Source organism: Sceloporus undulatus, chromosome 1, assembly GCF_019175285.1.
Source record: "Sceloporus undulatus isolate JIND9_A2432 ecotype Alabama chromosome 1, SceUnd_v1.1, whole genome shotgun sequence".
Classification (NCBI taxonomy): domain Eukaryota; kingdom Metazoa; phylum Chordata; class Lepidosauria; order Squamata; family Phrynosomatidae; genus Sceloporus; species Sceloporus undulatus.
Window position 1 is genome coordinate 184,792,695 of NC_056522.1, and position 21,401 is coordinate 184,814,095.

Consider the following 21,401-nt stretch of genomic DNA (forward strand, 5'->3'; position numbering starts at 1 on the left):
TATATATTTCTTAATTTCATAAAAGAGATGTAATTAATGACAAACAAATGAAATCAGAGTCTTGTTTTTCTACAATGATTTTGTCAGGTGAAATGGTAATTAGAATAAATCAAAAAGATCTAAGTTACACCCCAAGGTGTAACTGACTTGAATTGAGACAAACATGATTTTTCTTTAAAATTGCAAATATACGACTGCAGTAATTGTTAACAATACATGACATCTATATACATGACCTCTGTAGACCTTTCAGACTAACATAATGCTACAAGATGCTTTTGTATACTGATATTCCAGATTAACACCACTATGTCTCTGATTAGATAACCTGGGGTTAAGCATCCATATGTTTTGTTTTGGACTTTGTACAAGGAGCTATTGAATAGTCCCTCACACAATTCAACCCCCTTCCCTGCCCCCAGGAGCTGTCTTGTTGTTTATTCACCAGGGAAGGGGGGGGAGGAGGGAAATTACTTGGCAGTGCCTGTCTAGGCTGCAGTTCTGTCCAGGCTGCAGAAACGGCCCATAGAAACATAGAGTTGGAAGAGACCTTAAGGGCCATGCAGTCCAAACTACCTGTTATGCAGGAATACATAATCAAAGTACTCCTGACAGATAGCCATCCAGCCTCTGTTTAAAAACCTCCAAAGGAGGAGACTCCACCATACTCCAAGGCAGCATGTTCCACTGTCCAACAGCTCTTACCATCAGGAGGTTCTTCCTAAAGTTGAGGTGGAATCTCTTTTCCTGTAGCTCGAAGCCCAGAGCTATGCTGTTCCAGATCTCCAGTGACTATTTAACATTTCCCTTTGTGGGAACTTGCAAACAAAAACAAAAACAAATGCTTACCTTCTTAAATACAATGGCCTCTTCTTCCCATACAGGATTTACAGCATTGCCTTGTGATGTCTTGGTCTTGAGAGCTTTTCGCCTTGTGTCCACAGGTAGACCAAACATATCCACTTCTACGTAAGTCCCAACTTTTTTGTCAGAAAGTAACTGTCCAGAAATGATCTAGAAACACAAAGTTTTGACATCTGGTGTGATCAGCAAATAGATCACTCCACACACAACAAAACACTTCTGTTGACATGGAGCATTTCTATGGCCAGCAAATATGTTGGACTCCACATCTGGTGAGAAAATAGCCCAGAAGTCATTCAATGCATTTTTTAAAAAAGTTCACAAGATACAGCCAAGCTCAGAGCAAAAACATAGAAAAACTATGCAGGGGTCTTTTTTTGTTTTAGGACAAAAATGTAGAAAACATATTTAGCTATTTCTAGGAATACTAAGGGAACAAAATCTTTACAGTTTTGATATCTGGCTTTTGGCAGCATATTTAGCAATGGAAGACAAGAAGAGCACTGCTGGAGGAAGCTAACAACCAACCTAGTCCAGCATTCGCTCCCCACAGTGACCCTTAAGAAGCTGCATGTAAGACAGCATGATCCCCATTACAGAGAAGGGGTCTGGAATTTGATGCAAGTTTTGTTGAATTAAGGGCTCTTTCTACCACATCGGGTGTCTTTGCCCCTAGATTTTAAGTTCCTGGGAAGGAACTAGATAAGCATGTTTAGCAGTCCTGGATTACCACTGACTCCAAGTTACATTTACTTAGTGTTAAATATAATAAATGAAAAATACAACGGCCTGTTACAGACAGCCAAAATAAAGCTGCTTCGAGTCACAGTGGAGGTATGGTGTTTCAATGATGCATGCATCCTAAGAGTCCAGAAGTTGCACCAAAGCCACGCCTCCAGCCCTAAGGACTGGAGCGTGGCTTTGTGTAGCTTCTGGACTCTTAGACGCATGTATCATTGATGAAACACCATACCTCCACTGTGACTCGAAGCAGCTTTATTTTGGCTGTCTGTAACAGGCCAAAAATATGCATTAGAAGATGGTTCAAGACTTTTTATTGCACTCAAAACTATGTTAGGGAGATACTGGAAAAATTATGCTCTCTGCTATAATTCAATATTTGTTAGTGATAGAAATGATCATGGATGGTACGGACAGAACCATTCCAACTGAGTTTATTTCTAAAGTATGCTAAACTGTCTTATGTGATTTACTTAAGGCACTAATAAATATTATTTTATGCACTGCCTATGGAATACTGAGCCAATTTTTATTCTACACTGTTTTGTACAATGGGAGAAGGGTTTTGTCTGTCTGTTACATGTTTAATACTTCACTCATTTTCTTCTTGAAGGAAGCAATGAGTAATTTTCACAATTTCTTCTCATCCAGTTTTCAAAGACTATTCAAAATTTGGAACTCATTCTGTGCAAATTTCCCACAAGACTGCTTTGCACTTAATATTTCTGAACAGAAAATGTTTTTTTGAGGAAACCATCTTACTAGCAGTAATTAATTAATTAAAACTTTGTGTTGACTGCAATGGCTTGCTATCAAGAGAGGCACATATTCCACTTTTTGGGAAAAGAGTTTTCTTATTTACATTCAAACAGAGCAATCAGATTTTAACATTTCCACACAATGTGGAACATGGTACATAGTTTGCATAAAGCAGGGTGGGGATACACCACACACTATTTTCAGCTGACTCTCTCTATAAACATCTTCTTCTAAAATCCAGACTGGGACTGTTTCACTTGCCCCTAAATCCAAAAGCATTTAACACAGAGCTAGAACATTCTGTAGAGGGGGCTAATGAAACAAAACAGTATGAAACGGTGTAGGAATCTGCCTCCTTGGATAATGGCCAAAATGCACACAATACCAGCTACATTTCCCTGAAAATTATCTTCCTTCCTGTTCTGTGCCTGGAATGCCAATACACATTTGTGCCTAAGTAAACTGAAGTAAATGGTCAATTTGCTTGAGTTATGCTATTTTTGCAGCTGTGTGACCTCCACTAACACTGTGCATGCTTGTAACAATACAAGCGTCACTGAACAGTGAGACGTGCATGGAGAGATATTTCTGATAACGCTGCTGTGATTTCTAATGACTAGTTCATAAAAAGGAACCATATTTGTTGTGAAAATACCACAGTGAAGACTCTTCTATTATTGTATACCTCCAGTGAAGAAAAGAGCAAATAAGGCCTTGCAATGGCTTCTATTCCCCCAATGCCTTTCCGTCTCTCACTCTAATTTAGCTGGGCTTTGCATACCTGAAGCTGATAGTGGGCTTGGACTGCTCAAGGGTTTCAGACAGTGCTGCTTTTTATGTTTGGGTGGGGACCACAGTTATGCTGGCTGAAGGTTCTTGTGAGCTGCAAGTTGTTGTTTCCCAAAATAACTTTTCCAAGCTCCAGTTCAGGGCCTAGTATTTATTTATTTTCAGGCTACAGAATTGTATGAGGCATCTCCTTGATTTTGCTTGTTTATTGAGTTTTACCTTTCCCCACAGCAGTCCCTTATTTCATCATTTTTGATGCATTTTCCCTTGATTTGCACTCACAGCTAGCAAACATGTTTTATACAGAAAACAGAGTTGTGTATCCTCCAATTACTTATTGAAGGAAGCTCCACAGAAAACCCCAATAATATGGGGACTCTTTTGCAGACCAGGAGCTGAAGAAGGGGTCCTGCTGCATTCCTTTGGGAATGACAGCAGGACTATCTGTTTGAGGATACAGCCTGCTCCATTCTTCCTCCCATGATCCTCCAGAGGGTTGTTTGTAGGAAAATGTTATTATCCTCTCACATCATATATCAGATAAGAAAAATTCATCCCACTGTAGTTTCTTTGGTCTTTTACAACCTTTGGGTCAGATTTTTCCACCAGCTGTTTAATATACAGAGGAGTGGCAGGTCATGATTCCCATGTCAGCGGGGCAGTGAATTCACTTAAGCTCAAGGCTGAACTTTAAATATGTTATCCAAGATGCTGGATTCTACGCCTCAAAATAGATTCAGAACCTTAGAAAGTTGCCTTAAAGTCCTTCCAGAACAGATTCAGCACTTCACTGACATGGCTACTGCAGTTTGCCACCTCTCAGTTGTTGGTTCTATATACTTTCAATGGGGAAAAAAATAATAACATCTTGGACACATATACACAGCCTCCACAATGATGCAACACATGTGTATTTTCTATTTATGAATTGTTAGCCAAATACAAAACATAATATGAAAATCTATCCTGATGTTTAACATTTAGGGAGCTTATAGAATGAAAATTGCATACATACCTTCACAGACAACGTGTTTGCTACTATTCCATCTACAATACCTTCAGAAAATGGATCAAAGTGCTTGTCTGGTCTTCTCATGAATTCTGGCTTTAGTCTGTACCCACTTTTGCCATTATATTCATACATCCCCATGTTTATTTGCATAGACAAATCTAAGTGTCAAAAAACAAAATATTCAATCTTAGATGCTATGGGACAGAACACACACAGAAGAACCTGAAAGCTCCACTAGAGGTCTCCTGTCTTCTTTAAATGTTCAGAGTTGTCATATTTGATTCTCTCTAGAAAAGCAAAAGCAAGCTCCTCTTTCCGCACACATTAATTTGAAATTATTTTAAGTTTTAAACATAAGAAAATAATGGATGTGTGCCTCTAAATACTTCCCTCCTGCCCTGTTTCTTTTTCTCACTCCCTGGCACTCATTCTCTTTCTCTGTCTTTCTCTAGCTACTACACCTCAAGATAGTAAACTTAAGTTCTACAAATTACAGTAGTCCAAGTGCCTCTGTTATTGCAGGACTTACATCATGGATGTCCCATTTCATCCATTATACTATCCATAAGGATATGTGCTTGACAACAGCCAAGATTGCATGGGTAGATAAGAACAAATGGGTGAAGTAAGCTTTTCCCCTTTGACTCATCTATCTAAGATAGGCAATGGAAATGGAAAAAATGCAAAGAAAATATCAATATTTTGTTGGTGTAATATGTTTTCAAACAACATAATTTTTTTTTGATTGACAGGTAACAGTTGACTGTTGGAAGGTTTGGTTGGTTGAGAGTTATGGTTTTTGGGTGCTGTGAGTTGGTCTTGCCTTAAGTATATTACTGGTCGACATATTTATTCTCTGGCTTTGCTTGAAGCTGGAATGGATATCTCAATGGATAAATTAGAAAATTCTATAAACAGTATAGATCTTGTAGCACCTTTGAGACTAACTGAAAGAAAGAAATTGGCAGCACAAGCTTTCGTAGACTTCAGTCTACTTCCTCATCTATTGGAGGAAATAGACTGAAGTCTACGAAAGTTCGTGCTGCCAATTTCTTTCTTTCAGTTAGTCTTAAAGGTACTAAAAGATCTCTCTGCATACTGACTCCCCAGACTAACACTACTATATCTTCATAATCAGCAAAGTTTCTGTTTTTATGAAAATAATGTTCCTAAGCATTTCTTAAGTACCAGTTGTTTTTATTAATTTATGGTATGTTTTATTTAGGCCATCAGCACATGTACATTTTCAAGTGTAGGAATTCTTTATGTTGTACGGTGGCTCTTTCATCATAGAAGGGAAACACTAGTTGTGAGATTTCCACTTTGGCTGTTAGAGCCATGACCATTAACATAACCGCAGCATACTCTGCACATAATTTGAAATTGCTCACTACATGGCCCAAAGACTTCAAAATTCATTGCCATTTTCATTGGGATCTGTGCGTTTTTATTTATTTCAAACGCTGTGGACTTCTTTTGATGTTTATAAGTCAAACAGTACAGCTAAATGAACATTCTCTCTCTCAAATTAATTTCCTGCTGTGCATATCCATAATACTAATTGCATGTTCCTAATCAAACATTTTGGCATCATTAATAGCCTTTCCTTGATTTATTATCACCACAGAAATGGGGTGACAATTTATGCCTCTTGAAAGAGTACAACCAATCAAACAGATTTATGAAACAACAGGCAAATCTTTGGCACAGGTGGAAAACGTATGGCTCTCCAGATGTTGTTGTACCAGCTTCCATTCACTCTAGCCAGCATAGCTGATGGAGACAGATGGAGGTTGCAGTTTAGCAGCACCCAGAAGAACAGAAGTTCCCCATCCTTGGTCAACAATGTGCCCTAGCTTAAAAATTTTCAAAACTTCAAGAGAGGTATGCGGGCAGCACTTTAGTTTTCCAACTTTTCAGTTCACAAACTCAGTTCTGCTATCATCATCACATTTTTTCACAAGAGAGAAACAAAAACACAAAGGAGCTTGTAGATGCTTACCTACAGTTTGGAAGTTCAGAGCAACCATTTGACAGCCCGCATTCCAGAAGAGCTGAGGCATATAATTTGAGGAATCAACACGTGTCCCTTTTGGATAAATTCGGCTCAGCTGCATTTTATTATACCTAAATTGTGTGTGGTTAAGATAAAATACAACTGGAAAAGCTACCCAACTTAACACATAGCACAAAGAGGATATTTTTTGAGACTACTACCTTTTGGGGATGAAGAGAGATCTTTCTCAATAGGATGATGCATAGAATAATCAAATCTGATAGACAAAGGATGGAAACTACACACACACACACACACACACACACACACACACACACACACACACCTGATAGGAGAATCACTGCAGGTTAAATAGATCAGGGTTTTTAAAAATCCTATAAACTAACTCAAGGAAACACAAATCTATCTTATAGCATAGAGGATCAGGCTACTTGGCCCTCTGAACCAGTGTATTCTGTTTGGATTAACAGTGTCTCTCTAGGGTCTCCAACAGAAATTGTCTTAACTACCACCCACTACCTGTGATCCACAGGCTCAGTTTGGGTTTTTCTGTCTGAAAATCACAGGCTTTTAAACAGTTTCTGTTGCTCAAAGAACACAAACCTTACTAGTAAGAAGAAGGAAGAATACAAAAGGCACTGATAGGAAGGGATCTAAAATTTTGAGGATGCAAGGAGATTTACATATGCACTTATACAAACTGAACTGTCCTGCAGGCATCTGCAAAAAGAGCTAGTTAGGACACACTGAAGAACCAGTGAAGGCATTAAAATGTGTTCATACAGCTTTGAAAGTGTCCACCTTAGTTTTGCATAACTGCAGTACTATGTGAAGAACAATGGATACACTTCCGATATCAAGGTGACAAGCTTGTAAATGGCAAATTAAATCCCATTAAGTTTTGTGATGCATTTGTCTTATAGAGTCTATTTTCTAAGAATGAAAAGGAAGGGAAATTATGTATAAAACATATTTCATGTATTTATTGAGGAAATATACATTTTGGCTAAGTAGTATTTAAATCAGTGCTGTATATGCAGTTCCTTTAAAACAAAACAACTCTCAATAACAACAACAACAACACCCAGGAACCTGATGTCATCATTATGATCTAAGTCTTACAAGATATTTTTCTCAGTTACAAAGATACTCCACAAACTCAACCGGAGATTTTGTGAGCTGCTCGAGTGCTTTGGTTTCCACAAAGGAAGACATTTCGAAACTCTTGTTCCGTTCTGTAATTTAAAAGAAAACAAAAGGGTAAAAAAATAAACTGATTTGGACTTACCACAGTAATAATTTCATGAAGGATTATATTTTGTGTTAATAAGCATGTGCACGGGTGCGAGCAGAGATATTACTGTGCTTACAAATAAGCTCTGAATTATGTATCTCCACCAGAGTCTTCCTTGATAACTTATCTTATTATATTTTATGTGAAATAGCATAGAATTAGCTGGTCATCAATCTGAAATGTTTTGTTTAAACATAAACCAACCAAGCCATCTACAAACAGGTTTTGCCAGAAGATGGCAGAATATTCCGAACTAGCCAAGTTCACATTGATTGTGAAGTCGGAGGCTTTCGTGGCTGGCATCCATAATTTTTTGTGGGTTTTTCAGGCTATGTGGCCATGTTCTAGAAGAGTTTCTTCCAGACGTTTCGCCAGCATCTGTGGCTGGCATCTGAAGATATACCCAAGTCCTTTCCAGGCAAGCATTCTCTGAAGATGCCAGCCACAAATGCTGGTGAAACATCAGGAAGAAACTCTTCTAGAACATGGCCACATAGCCTGAAAAACCCACAAAAAACTTCACATTGATTGCTAAATTACCCTAACACCAGAATTAGGATCAAATATGTTATGTGTCTGGAGAAAATGGAAAATGAAGCCAGCTGCTCTGGGACAACATTTGCAAGCACTGAGAAAGAAGAAGAATGTAGAACCCTGGCAATTAACCAACTAGCTAATTAATCAATTGGTCAATACTTTATTTCCCTTTTTGCCCCTAAGACCTCAAGGGGATTCAAGGTGGTTTACAGAATTAAAAGAGGTTTAAGTAAAACGCATATAACTAAAACATATAAAAGGTTAAGAGTAAAATAGAATTAACCTGTCTATAGAAATAAAACCATATAAAATACTATTTCTAATAGCATATATTAAAATCAAAATCAAAGCAGAAGTGTCCAATGGAAAGGGTCCTCCCATAGCAATTTTGCCAGGGATCCAATTACATCAGGGATGAAATCCACCCTGCCCCATCATTCAGTTGAGATCTCCAGTACTGGTATTAGTTCTTTACCCTTGTTTCACCCTACAGAGGCAACTGGAAATGACTTCCATGTTTTCTCTTGCCCACACTGCAGTGCAAAGTGCTCACCTCAATATGTCCTGCTAGCCTTAATGTGATTTTTTTCATCTTGTGTAAAGACTTTCTCTGATGGCATTTACTCTCACTTGTGGGTTTGGAGAAGTCCTTTGATAAGATGCCCTCAGTCAGTGGTGTCAAATGGACTCACCTGTGAACCAGGCAATGAATCTGATAAAGGTTTCAGTCTGAACTAAACCTATTTTGGGGATAGAGTTCAGCACCTTGGATAGTTCCTTTAACAATCAGATGAAACCCCAGAGTAGATTTGCTATGCTGCCAAAACAGGCGCCTCTAGTGCTCTCTTTGATAGCCAGCACGGCATAGTAGTTTGAGTAGTTTGACTCTGGAGACCAGGGTTTGAATATCCACAATGCCACAGAAACCCACTGGGTGACTTTGGGCAAGTCACATGCTCTTAGCCTCAGACAAATCTTGCCAAGAAAACCCCTTGATATATTCTCCCTAGGGTTGCCAAAAGATGGGAATGACTTGAAGGCACACAACAACAACAACAACAACAACAACAACACTGCTCTCTTTGCTACTGTCTGAATGAACCATGATACTCCCTGTTCTCTCTGCTGCCCATGCATTCCCACACCTCTGAGGCCAAAGAGACACCATCACTGCCCAGAGTAAGAAGGAAAGATGAGTACAAGCTGCTGTTGCTTCTTTTTGCTCCTGGCCCTATTCACTTGGTCAAATGCAGAAGGGGGAGCAAAAAGACAGCAAGGAAGTGGTAGCAACAGTAGGAGGAGTAACAAATTCCTGAAGTTCAAGAGACTTGCAGACAATGATGGATGATGTTTGCCTATCATTCCAGCCCTCTTGATGTGTAAACTCTCCATGCCACATGGAACAGTCACAAGCAGTGGCAACCAGTGGTGTTATGTCAGTAGCAGTGGAGAATCCAGCCTGTATTTTAGCCTGAACATGAGCTATGCCTCAAATAGATTCAGCACCTTGGATGTCCTCTTTAATGTTTGGACTAAAATTCAGAGCAGATTTACCACCCCAATGACTTGGGAGCCACCAAGCACAATTTGACAATTGGCAGCTGAAGGCAATACCTTTGTTATAATGCAATAAGCGATCAAATCAGTGTGTGATGAACATTTTTCATCAAGCTAAATGGTAAGCAAACTGAAAGGGTGGTGGTGGAGAAAATGAAGCTGCTGTACAGGGTTAGAAGCAGAAACTAATAGAAGGGAAGGAAGCCAAGTAGATCTGTATAAGTGAGGCTCTGTCTGATACATAAAGAAACCAGAGAAATCTACAAGGACAGAGAAAGATGATTGCTCCCCCTTTGAAAATATAATTATTAGCAGAACCAACAAGAACACATGTACAGAGGGCAAAACCTAAAATAAAACATCACATATAATAATAGCAGTGTTTTAAATCAACACTACAGGTTTTGTTGAAGGCAAGGAAAAACCCATTACTCAGAAGCTCTTTCCAACTTCCCTTATGAAGCACAGGAATAGTTGTCCTTGGAGACAGGTTAAAAAATAACAATAATGTTTTCCCCAATTTGTTCCTATTAGCGTTTTCTGGCATTGGCATTTTTGATTCTGTCTGTAATATAGTTAGTTTTATTTTTGGCAGTCTAGGGCACCATTGATTACACTGGCAGGAATCTTGAGCAGTAAGAAGCAATGTAATTATAATAATGTTAGTAGTTTTCCAAAGCAGAAGACAACAACAGTATTCAAATAATAAATTAAGAATGGAAGAACAGACATGCTTGGAGAAAAGCAATATGTGGTTCACCTTTACAAGACAGAAGGTATTTCAAAACCAGACAATAGGTTGTAGAATGCATTTTGTTTTTAGCAACCTATAGTGGCAGTTAATATGAGGTTTTAACTTGACTTGATCCACCTCTGTATCTGCAGAGACTTTCCCTCTTTCTCCTGCAAGCAATCTAACACTGTTGTTGTGTGCCTTCTGACTTATAGTTATCCTAAGGCAACCCTATCATGGAGTTTTCCTGGCAAGACTTGTCCACAAGAGGTTTTCATTGCTTTCCTCTGAGGCTGAGAGAATGTGACTTGCCCAAGGTGACCCAGTGGGTTTCCATGGCTGAGCTGGGAATCAAATCCTCATCTCCAGTTGCAGCCCAATGCTCAGACCACTATACCATGCTGGCTCCAGCCAAGGGCCATCTTGTACATGAAGGCATCTTCCTTCAGGTATTACTTAGGAGTAGTTACAAAAACTGCCCAAGTCATATTCAGTTGAAGTTAGAAGAAACATAAGCCCTAATGGGACTAGCTGAACATTCCTATTCTATTCACAAGCCATAAGGTGTTCTGGGTCCTTGGATGTTCAGGAGTCTGGACTCCTTTATCCAGCCAGAGACCAAGCTTCCCTGGGAAAGGTGAGGTAGGCAGCAACACACCAACATCATTCATAAGTCCCAAAGTCTCTCAGCTGGTTTCTACCAGTTTCTCTTGGTCAGTCTCTTTGTCTCTCTCTTGAAGTTTCCACATTGATCTTCAAACTGACCATTCTCATTGGGAAACTGTCTCTCATGATCTCTCTCATGATCTCTGTTGCTCCTATGTCATGCTGCCCCCCATAAAGGTAACTTACCATCACATCATTAACTCTTTACCTGAAAGAGACACTGAAATTGGGATGGCATGGGATGCACAAAACATATGTGCAGTCTGTGGTGAGCTTCCTAAAGGAACACATAAAGCTCTACACAAAATCCTTGCAGACACAAGCTTACATTCTGGTCTGTCAAGTGAACAAAGGTTTAGAATGTGAATGGCATCTTTAATCATTGCCATCTATGGCCAGTAATTAGTTGTTTCTGCCTAGTGTAAAACATCTTTTGTGAACACAGGCACTGCTAACAAAAAAGCATAAGACTCCTGAACAGAAAAGCTGAATGTATGTTTGGAATGCATATACTCAGTATCTGGAATTTATAACCTTCTGGATCTGCAATGCCTATGAAACACACTTAAGATTCAGTTCTGTTCCAATTGGAATGGCATAGACTGTTCTTTAAAATGCAGAAGCTGAGGCCACTATGTCTATCCTGTCAAAACCAAGTGAAACAGGACAGGCTCTCTCAAAGGGGGCTCTGCATTAAGTACAAGAAAGGTGTCAGTTTGTTTGTTCATGTTGTAGTAAATTGCATTCCCAGCAAGGCCCCTCCAAGAGGGGAGAAAAGGCGGAATGAAATCCACAGCAGGCAGTCATGACTATGGGCCATTAATTTCTAAAACACCAGTTTATGACAAATGAAAACCAAATGGAATGTACATGAGAGATGGTTCTTTCATTCTTGTTGTTGTGCATATAAATGAAGGCATTTTGCAAATCAAATCAAAACAAAACAAAAACTTGAATCTAGCACAATACTACTTGTAAAAAACTTGTGTCACAAGACTAATACAGTTACCATCTTCTATTTTTCACTGGATTTAGAACTGGGAATATGAAAGTGGGGTCTGGGTGTTGCACATGTGGGCCTGTTTTCCAGCTCTCCAAATGCCCTTGAAACTTTGTTTACAAAAACATTTTTAAAGCCCCAATAGTATTATTAAAACGTAGCAATTTTTCTCTCTTTGCCAACATTACTCTCCCCCTCTCCATTCTGAAATCATAAAATTTGGACATATTTCAGTCAATTCCAGGAATTGAAGTGATGTGACATCACTTCTTATTGTGTCTGGAGAAGCTGTGTGGATTCAAAGGCTCTGGTAGGAATGGTCGTCTCCTTGTCCATGGTTGCCCTGCTTCAGAAAAATGTTTCATGCAGAGATAAGTGGAACCTGAAAATGCTTAACTTGACTGATTGTGTCATTAACCTTTTAGATTGCCACTGCTTAGATCTAAAGAGCACACTAGTATAAGCCATTTTCTGGCTCCAGTATCAATGCTGATAAATATCATTGCTATGAATTTTAAGGTCAGCCTCGTTCCTTATAGGAATGTAAATCCTCCATTATCTCATTCTTGCTCCTGAGAATGAGGACCCTCATATTATAATAACTGATATAATAATATTTATTTCTTACTTGCCTCTCCCCAAGGAGAGTTAGCATCCTAACATTTCTTGTTGCTGGAGAGATGGTGAGAGACTTCTTTCCCTTTTTGGCTGAAGTTGTCAATTTGCGAGACAAGATTTTGTGCAAATTGTGAAGTTGGGCAAAACTACATGAGCTACACAACAGAAAATGCTTGTTGCATGGGCTTGGAAAATGAAAGGTATCAGATGGATTGCTTATATATTTTTCATCAATCAAACAGGACTGCTGTGCTTATAGTGTGTACTTTGCTTTACAAAGAGGAAAGAAAGTAACATAAAACAGACATCACTGAGTAAATTATGACAATCTCAACTTTAAAAACATCAGCCACATGCTCTTCATAGTCTTCTCATACTGGAGAACCTTTCTGGAGGTTGGTGTTTTCTGGGCAGGATTTCAACATGTAAAGACAAGCTCTTTCATCCAGAACAACCAATTTTGTGAATTTTCTTTACATCCATATTGACAAATGAGATCCCACTTTTCTCCACATTCCTGTATCATCATATCAAGTAAGCATCTCTTATGTTAACACTCTCAGGACCATGGCTGGCAGGATTAACCTTACTGATATCAAGCAGAATCCTCACCTTCCCTTAAAAATTGCTATGACATTTTGCTTAGAAATGCAATTACAGGGTTCTTGGTCACTGTGAATACAGCACTAACAAATCCAGTTATCCTGAACAGTCTACTTCATTTGGCTTCTGTAACAATCTGTAGAGGTCTAGGGAGGATCTGGCTCAGTCTTTGCACTATAACTATACTCGGTTAGCATGTAATGAGTTTTACTTTTTTATTAGCTATCAAGTTAAGTGGCTACTAAGCTGACGTACAGGAGCACTGAACCTACCCTATCTCTACAGAGGTATAGTGATGGCTGTTTTCTGTAAGCACAAAGATCCCACCCTTTAATACATATCCAGAATATTTATCATATGATCATAAAGTGCAAATGCAAAAACCTTATCTGCATTCTGAGTAGGTTTATCTAATACCTATTCAATGTACAAAAGGATTGAAAAGAATTGCTGTTGTAGTTGATATTCTGAATGAAAGCTTCTATTACACCATGAGATTCATGAGAATTCACCTTTTCCTGAAAAATCACACTGTTAGAAGGCTTGCGGTGTATTTTGGAGACATAAAATAAGCATAAAGCTATGCACACCATTTGAAAAGTAAACAACTGAGAAGAGTACAACTGAAACATAACACAATCTTGCATATAAAATACACATAAAATGAATATATTAAGTAAAATGCATATACTTTATATTTTCAAGAGAGAAGAATAAAACTAAACTTGCAAACAGATATGAAGAAAGCATGGGATAACAATGCAGGTGGACTTTAAAGAAATATAACAAAATTGATTCTGAGTGTTTTCCACATCTATAAGTGAACATACATCTATAGCGATTAGCCAGATCTGTAATTCTTACTCAAGAGAATCTGATTTCATGATCCCTCCCTCATCCACCAACCTCAGCTCCACAAGTAGGCAGGTCACAACTCCTATCAGCCTTAGTTAGCGTAACCTATAGTCAGAGGTGGTGAAGAGGCAACTGAACACCATGGACTATCCAACGACATTCTTAACAACTACTCTTTCCCCCTTCCATAAACACACATACACACACTATATGCCTTGCAATTAAGAGAGCTCAGGATCATCTAAGCAAAATGTTAAGTGAGGGTGGAAAACATTGTTTAGCAAACCCACAAAAGCAAAGGCAGCTCAGTTTCTCCCTCCTCATTTTTCTCCATTTTTATGACAGAACCTTCTGTTTGCTACATAGAGGTGAAACAAGTATATTCTTTTAAAAGATGTCTTTATGAAAACCATGTATGTAAATAGTTTGTGAGTCCCAAGAAACACTGTGATATCTCCAGTTTCATAAATCATAGGACTAAATTCAGTATCAATTCTACTTAGAGTAGACCCAGTAAGATCAATAGGACTTTAGTTAGACTAACAAATTCCATTAATTCATTTCAATGACTCTACTTTAAGTAGGTGTAATGTTAGATTTAGCCTACAATTTCACTTGGGATATTGTTTGTTTTTGTTGTATGCATTCAATTTGTTCCCAACTTATGGTGAATCTAAGGTGAATCTATCAAGAAGTTTTGTTTGCAGATTTGTTCAGAGGAGGTTTACCATTGAGGGTGAGAGCATGTGACTTGTCCCAGTAAATGTTCTCTGTTTGGTAGATGAACTCTAAATGTAAGGGTCTAAATACCCTGAAGGCACCAGATCATGTCTGATCTTAGAAGCTGTGCAGGGTCAGCCTTGGTTAGTACTTGGATGGGAGACTTCCAATGAATATCAGGTGCTGTAGGCTGTTTTTCAGAGGAAGGCATTGGCAAAACCATCTTTGAATATTCCTTGCCTAAGAAAACCCTACAAATTCATGGAGTCACCATAAGTCAACAGACAATTTGAAAGTACACACGCAAACACATATAGACAAACATGCTGTAAATATAGCTAACTCATATTGTAAAAAGAGACCCCCCCTTAGATTTTCTCCAGCTCTTACAAAAACAAAATAAAACAAACAAACAAACAAAAAAACAGAAACTGATAACACCGATAGCCACAAGACCTCCCAGAGTGGAGGCTGAGACTGATTTTGTGTGATCCTGAAGAGATACGAGATCAGAAGCCGACTCTGTTCTGCTAAAACCTGACTCTGGCTTTGTGGAGCTCTGCGCAACGCTGCTGTCAAACTGATATCATCAGTGTTCTTATTCCAGAGCCCAGCTATCTCTGGTCAACCCAGATATTTTAAGAATGAATAGACTCTTAAGAAGATTTCATAAGACTCCATTGGCTGCCTCCTCCAAGGAAGCTTAAATCCCCACTGCCCAGGAAAGATCACAGCACAGTCACATGTGCTGCCAAAATAATCTGCATCTTCCCTAACAACCTGCATGAATCTCACTTACCACTATATCCTTTAAAAAGAAGTCCAGTGTGACTAATTTCTTAAGGTAGAACATGAAATCCTCCTAAGATGATGAATGTAAGGGATGGGGGACCAGAAGTGATGCTATCAAATTTCTTTTTATGGTTTTCGATTACTATTTTTATGATGGGGGGAAGGTTGGGTTATGGGGTTGTTTCTTTAATTGTAATGTTTAACTGTATGATGTTTTATTGTTATACCTGTTGTAATCCACTTTGATTTCTTGTGAAAAAGTGGAATATAAATAAATCATATTATTATTATTAGTAGTAGTAGGAGGAGGAGTACTTCTTACTCACTTTGAGAGGTCTCAAAGGACTCAAACTTCACAGGCTGGATGTAATTCACCAAGTTGGACATTTCTTCAGTGGCCATAGCTTCACTTCCAGCTGTGCCCTGGAACAAAAGTAGACTAGTATCATGTATAGAACTTGACAGTAGCAAATTATTATGCATGTATCAATAACAGCTTTGCCAACAATGTCAACAGCTCCATCCAGACACCAGAAAGACAACCACTAGCTGTGAATATAGAGAATCCTTTCCAGTACTTTCTAGATTTTCCAACTCTGTAATATGTATTTCTCTGAAAATCTAGATCCACTAAATCTTCTTGAGGGTAGAACACATTCTGTCTGCCCATCCTTATTTCGTATTTCCTTATTTTTATGCCTTCGTATTTAAATATTTTTATGCCTTGTAATTTCTTTAAAGCTACAATCGTATGGAAATATGTGCAAACTAGGTACTTATTTTGTTTATCCTGAGTTTCAAACATACTTCATCTCCCCAAGCAGTTCACAGCAATTAAAATTCAGTATACAATGCTGTGGTTTGTGCTGCATATAAATCAAAATAAGATTCAAGTCCTTAGGCTAAGCAACTGAAAGAGAAGACACACAGCAGAAGGAAAACACAGAGAAAAGGTGGAGATAAGTATGATAATGTGAGGACAAAGAGTTAATGGGTCTGGGCTTATCTTTTGTTGCTGGTGTGTTTGGTGTGATGAACAAGGTACAACTATTACGCAACCCTATAGTCCTCTGGACTATAACAAAAGATAGAATGGTTCTTTCTTGCTCCCACAGTCACAAACCAACTGAAAGGTTTAATTAAGAGGACATTATTTTTCTGATTTCAGGCAAATAATAGAGCACTTTCTAAGGAAGGAAAAAAGGAAGCTTTCTGCAGTTGCTTATTTTCTAGGTTAGGAGTGGGGAACTGGTTTGCCCTTTTTGGACAGAACCTCACCCTTTCAACCTCATATGGGTCAAAAGATATCAGGGGGCACAACCGCACTTTTGACCTCAGCGCATAACTCCCTGCATCTGAATCACAACTTCCTTGGCTACAGAGCTGGCTGGAGCTTCCAGCTGGTGTTACAGATGAGGGCCTGGTTTTGCTCAATCCTCATCTTTTCTGTTCAGCAAGAGGCAAGAAACAAGCAAAGCTGTACACAAATCAAAGTGGCTGTGATGCAACTGGAATAGATCTGGGAAGCTTCATCTAACCTGTGCTTTCTGTGGTCAAGTAAGATGCTGAATGGATAGCATGCTGTGCTGCTTGATTTCCTAACTGGAAAGATGAAGGCCATGGTTAGGTATGGCATCCCCAGACTTATCTCTGAACTCTAGTAAAGATAACAGATGAATTCTTCCTCTTTTGTGTTCTTGTTTGGGAGAGCAAAGGGAGTGGTGGCATGGAGCGATTCCCAGAGGATTGTCATTTTTAGACTACCATGCAAATACAGTGGGTCCTCGCCTTACGCGGGGATCCGTTCCGGATCCCTCTGCGTAAGGCGAATTCCGCCTATGCTCAAGCCCCATTGGAAACAATGGGGCTCGTGCATGGCGGCGCGCGGAGCGCAACGGGTGCACCACTCATTCATTTGAATGGGATGCGCTGCCCCTTCTGCCCCGCACACCCCCTGCAGCTTGAGCGTGTATGCTCAAGTCGCATAAAGCGCGCCCGCGTAGGACGCGGGCGCACTGTAATACCAATTGTAAATCTTTTTCAGCTTTTAACTGTGAAAATGGTTAGAGTGCACTTTCTGGCAGGGGGATACTTTACAGAAAGTAAAAAGATACTTTCAACCATTTTGTGATTGGATGCATGTGGAAGTGTTTTCAGAGTGAGGATAATGCACTGAAAGAAGCACGAACCCAATTTCCCATTGAAAAGTGGCTGTGGGGAGGAAAAGGCTCCAAAGCAACAGCAAAGTGTGCAAACAATGGCTCAAACTATTAGAGAGAGAGAAATTTGCACGGACTTCATATCCATGACCCTTGCTTACTTGTGAGGAGCAAATGGATGGGATTAAAATGGGGCACATGCCCAAGGTGCACACCTGTAACCACTCACAGGCATGCACCCCCATTTAACCCTATCTGTGAAATTCTGTTTTTGCAGGGTGTGTGTGTCCGGAATGGATTCCCCATGAAAATGGAGGGCTGACTGTATAATCAAAATGTTTAGAGTGAATGTTTCCATCCCCCAAACTTCAAAAGAAAGAGAGAACGAGAGAGAAGATGTGCTCAAACTTCTGCAGGCCACTATTTTTAATTTTTAAAATCTCAGTGAGCAAAGATAAACAGTGTATTTTTCAAGCAGTTTGTTCGACAGTATCCCTGAATTCCAACTTCTGTTCTCTTGCTCAATGTGTGTGTCCTCCTTCCCACCTCTCTCACAAGATTGTGGCTTCTTGTTCTCTGAACCCAGACAATCTTAACTGAAAGCTACAAAGTATTGCTTATCACATAAGAAAGTAGGCTGGAGATGCAGCTTTAAATGTAAGTCCCTAACTCAAAGTGTGGAACATTAGGGTGACTGGAGATGCCACATGCCTCAGATATGGCCATCTTAGTCTGTGGCTCTCTTCAGCAAATCTTGATTGCCCAGTGGTGATGATCTTCTAGAAGTTATGGTGTTTGGGTCCTGAGTATCCACTAGGTGGCAGCACAGTACTGAGTCATGTGGACAAATATGCAAACATGGTCATGCCAGGACAATTTGTACTTCCAAATGATTCATTCCTTACTTCCTCCATTGATGATTTTTTGCAGTCATCGTCATAATCGTCATCATCGTCGCTTTCAATCTCTGCTTCCCCTGCAACATTTTAATTCGAAAAAAACAAACAGAAGATAGCTCAGTATAGATAATCTTCCTCTCAACAGTCACACTTTTAAACTGTTATTGTTACAAGAATGGCTTTGATCCAAAGACAGTGACAGAACCATAGACTCATGGTGCTTCTTAGTATAAAGAACTATTTCTCAAAGCATGTGCCCATCAGCCAACAGTCACATTTATCCCTTTGACACACTGAAGGGCAGCAACGTTATTATGCCACTTAGTCATAGATAAGGTGACCACTGAATCCTACTGCCCTAAAGACATCCAACCTCACATGATCTTGGAAGTTAAGCGGGGTCAGCTCTAGCTAGTACTGGGATGGGAGGCTACCAGGAAATACCAGGGGCTGTGGGATATTTAAAACAAGAAGGCAATGGCAAACCGCCTGTGATATTCTTTACCTAAGAAAATTATGAATGAAATTTATGGGGTCACTAAAAGTCTACAGATGACTTGAATATACATACACACACAAGGGGGATACTTATGCTTCATCCTCAAAACAAGACACAAATTGTCTTAATATTGCATATAATCATTTACATGTACAGATGATTTTTACAATTTAAACAGGATTAGAATACACCTTAGCTGAGTGGGGAAGATTATGTCCAAGTGGCCTGTGCTTCTGCTGTATCTGCTGCCCAGGTCCTAGAGGTGTACAGGCAACTTCCAGAACCCCACACTCCCTCTTATCTTTATCTTCTAATCAGACTAGGACTTGAGAGCCCTTCAATAGAGGACATCTGCACAGGGAAGACTATCTCCTGCAGCCCAGAGCACTGTCCTCTGTGAAAAGAGGATATGTGGACATCCTATCCACAAAGTAGGCATTAACTCAGAGAGTGATGTACAAAATACATGCTAATTGACACTGAACATGATCTGTGTCTGGAAATCTTAAAGTGTTCTTTCATTTACATTATTAGGTGCAATACTGAAAGGTTGTGATCTTTTTTAACATGCTACTATTTCTTTGTGGCCTATTACCGCTTGTTTCCCATCTGTAATTCAAGTTCATTGAGCAAATTTTCACTGCACTGTATAGCAACAACTTGCTCTGCATTCACAGCACGTGCAGTTGTTGCTAAGGATTACAACAAACATCTGTTTTCAAAGGAAACAAAGAAACCACAATGTGAAGCCCTGGAGAACTCCTGTCGGACACTTTGCATGACACTGAGTTTATAGACAGGTTATGAGGGCTTGCCCTGTGCCCCAAACCAAATGTTTTGAATGAAACCATTGTCTGAGAAGCCGGGTGCCTCACACCTGCTACTAGTCAACTGTGTACTCCATGGCTGGGAAATGATGCAGAAGACTAAATGTATCATGGCCACCTGTCATGCTCTTTGGGGGATGACCTGAACGTCCCTTAGTCCAATAGCCTATGGTGTACAACCCTGAAGAGAATCTAGGGGTACCTAAGATAGTTGGGGAGAAGGGTGTTGAGGCATCTTCTCAAATTATGGATAATCCACTCTTGATATTGGAGGGGGGCAATGAATGGTAGACTAACCTTAGGGAGTCTAAATGTGCAGGTTTGGCTGGCTGCTATAAGTCCATAATTGGTCCTTGTTGGTTTGTAGCTGCTCTCTTTCTGTACTACCTGAAGAAGGACACAGCCAATCAACTGTGTGACAAGTTGTGAAGATGAGGAGATGAGGTACGAAGTGCACTGCTGTTATTACAGTACTATCATTATCCCTGGATAATGATTAACCTTCCATTTTGAAGCCAAGCCCTCCCTTCAGTCCATCTGCCTTGGTCCAGGCCTCGGAGGTTGAGAGGAACTGCTGGACCTCTTACCCTTTCCCGTCACCACTCCCTTCTCCTTCTGTGTCATGTCTTTTTAGATTGTAAGCCTGAGGGCAGGGAACCGTCTAACTAAAAAGATTGCATGTACAGCACTGTGTAAATTTACAGCGCTTCATAAATAAAGGTTAATAATAATAATAATAATAATATCCCTTGGCTACTGCCAAGTGCTATCAAACACCACAGATCAGCTGTGTGGGGTAAGAAGCCAAGCCCATGTGTGCCTTGGGTGTGTGGTGAAAGAAGAGCTAGGCTGTGCAAGCTTTTCTCACTGGGTTGGCTGCTGTGGTTGTTGAGTGTGCTTTGCTTCCATTATTTACAACTGAGCACAATCAGGAGAAGTTGGGAGAGGAAGAGGAAGAACAGCAAGTGATAAGTGGTGATAGTAGCCCTAACAGAGGCATCAGCTCCATGGCAAAGTTGAAAGCATTGCCAGTAGACTCAAAGAATATTTCTGCCCACCGGCTAGTTGACCTGGAGCAAGTTTGTGCTTCTTGTTGCAAAGAAACAGCAGCCACAATAGCTGCAACCTTGCTGCAGGCAAGTATAAATATGTGTATAAAAGCAATATCTGATACTGCCATCTGGAAAGAGAATGTGGCAAATAAAACTAAAACTTTATTTTCTACCAAAATGGGTTGCTTTCTTTTTCTGTCACTCTGCCTTTCTTCCCAAGATTTCTAACTGGAAATGGGCTCGATATTTAAAAATGTTGCACAGGATTCATGATTTGTAAAACACACACAGAAACACAAACACCGTTAAGATTTCATTTCTATAAACATGTCCGGGGTAGTGGAGAGGTGGAAAAGACTAAGTGGGATTCAATGGTCCACTTTCTAACCCCAAGACACATTTTACAAG

General features: G+C 39.6%; 1 protein-coding gene across 2 annotated transcripts in view; it reads right to left on the bottom strand.

Annotated features, from left to right (window-relative positions):
* Positions 1–21,401, bottom strand: part of PLCB1 (phospholipase C beta 1) — a 547,711-nt gene that overhangs the window by 88,720 nt on the left and 437,590 nt on the right. For both annotated transcript variants that reach the window (XM_042445107.1, XM_042445106.1), the window contains 6 exons: positions 18,622–18,692; positions 15,884–15,980; positions 7,333–7,417; positions 6,168–6,292; positions 4,169–4,323; positions 850–1,014 (listed from right to left, as the gene is read on the bottom strand). In XM_042445107.1, coding sequence (XP_042301041.1) covers positions 850–1,014; positions 4,169–4,323; positions 6,168–6,292; positions 7,333–7,417; positions 15,884–15,980; positions 18,622–18,692 — 698 coding nt within the window. The remainder of the gene's footprint in view (positions 1–849; positions 1,015–4,168; positions 4,324–6,167; positions 6,293–7,332; positions 7,418–15,883; positions 15,981–18,621; positions 18,693–21,401) is intronic.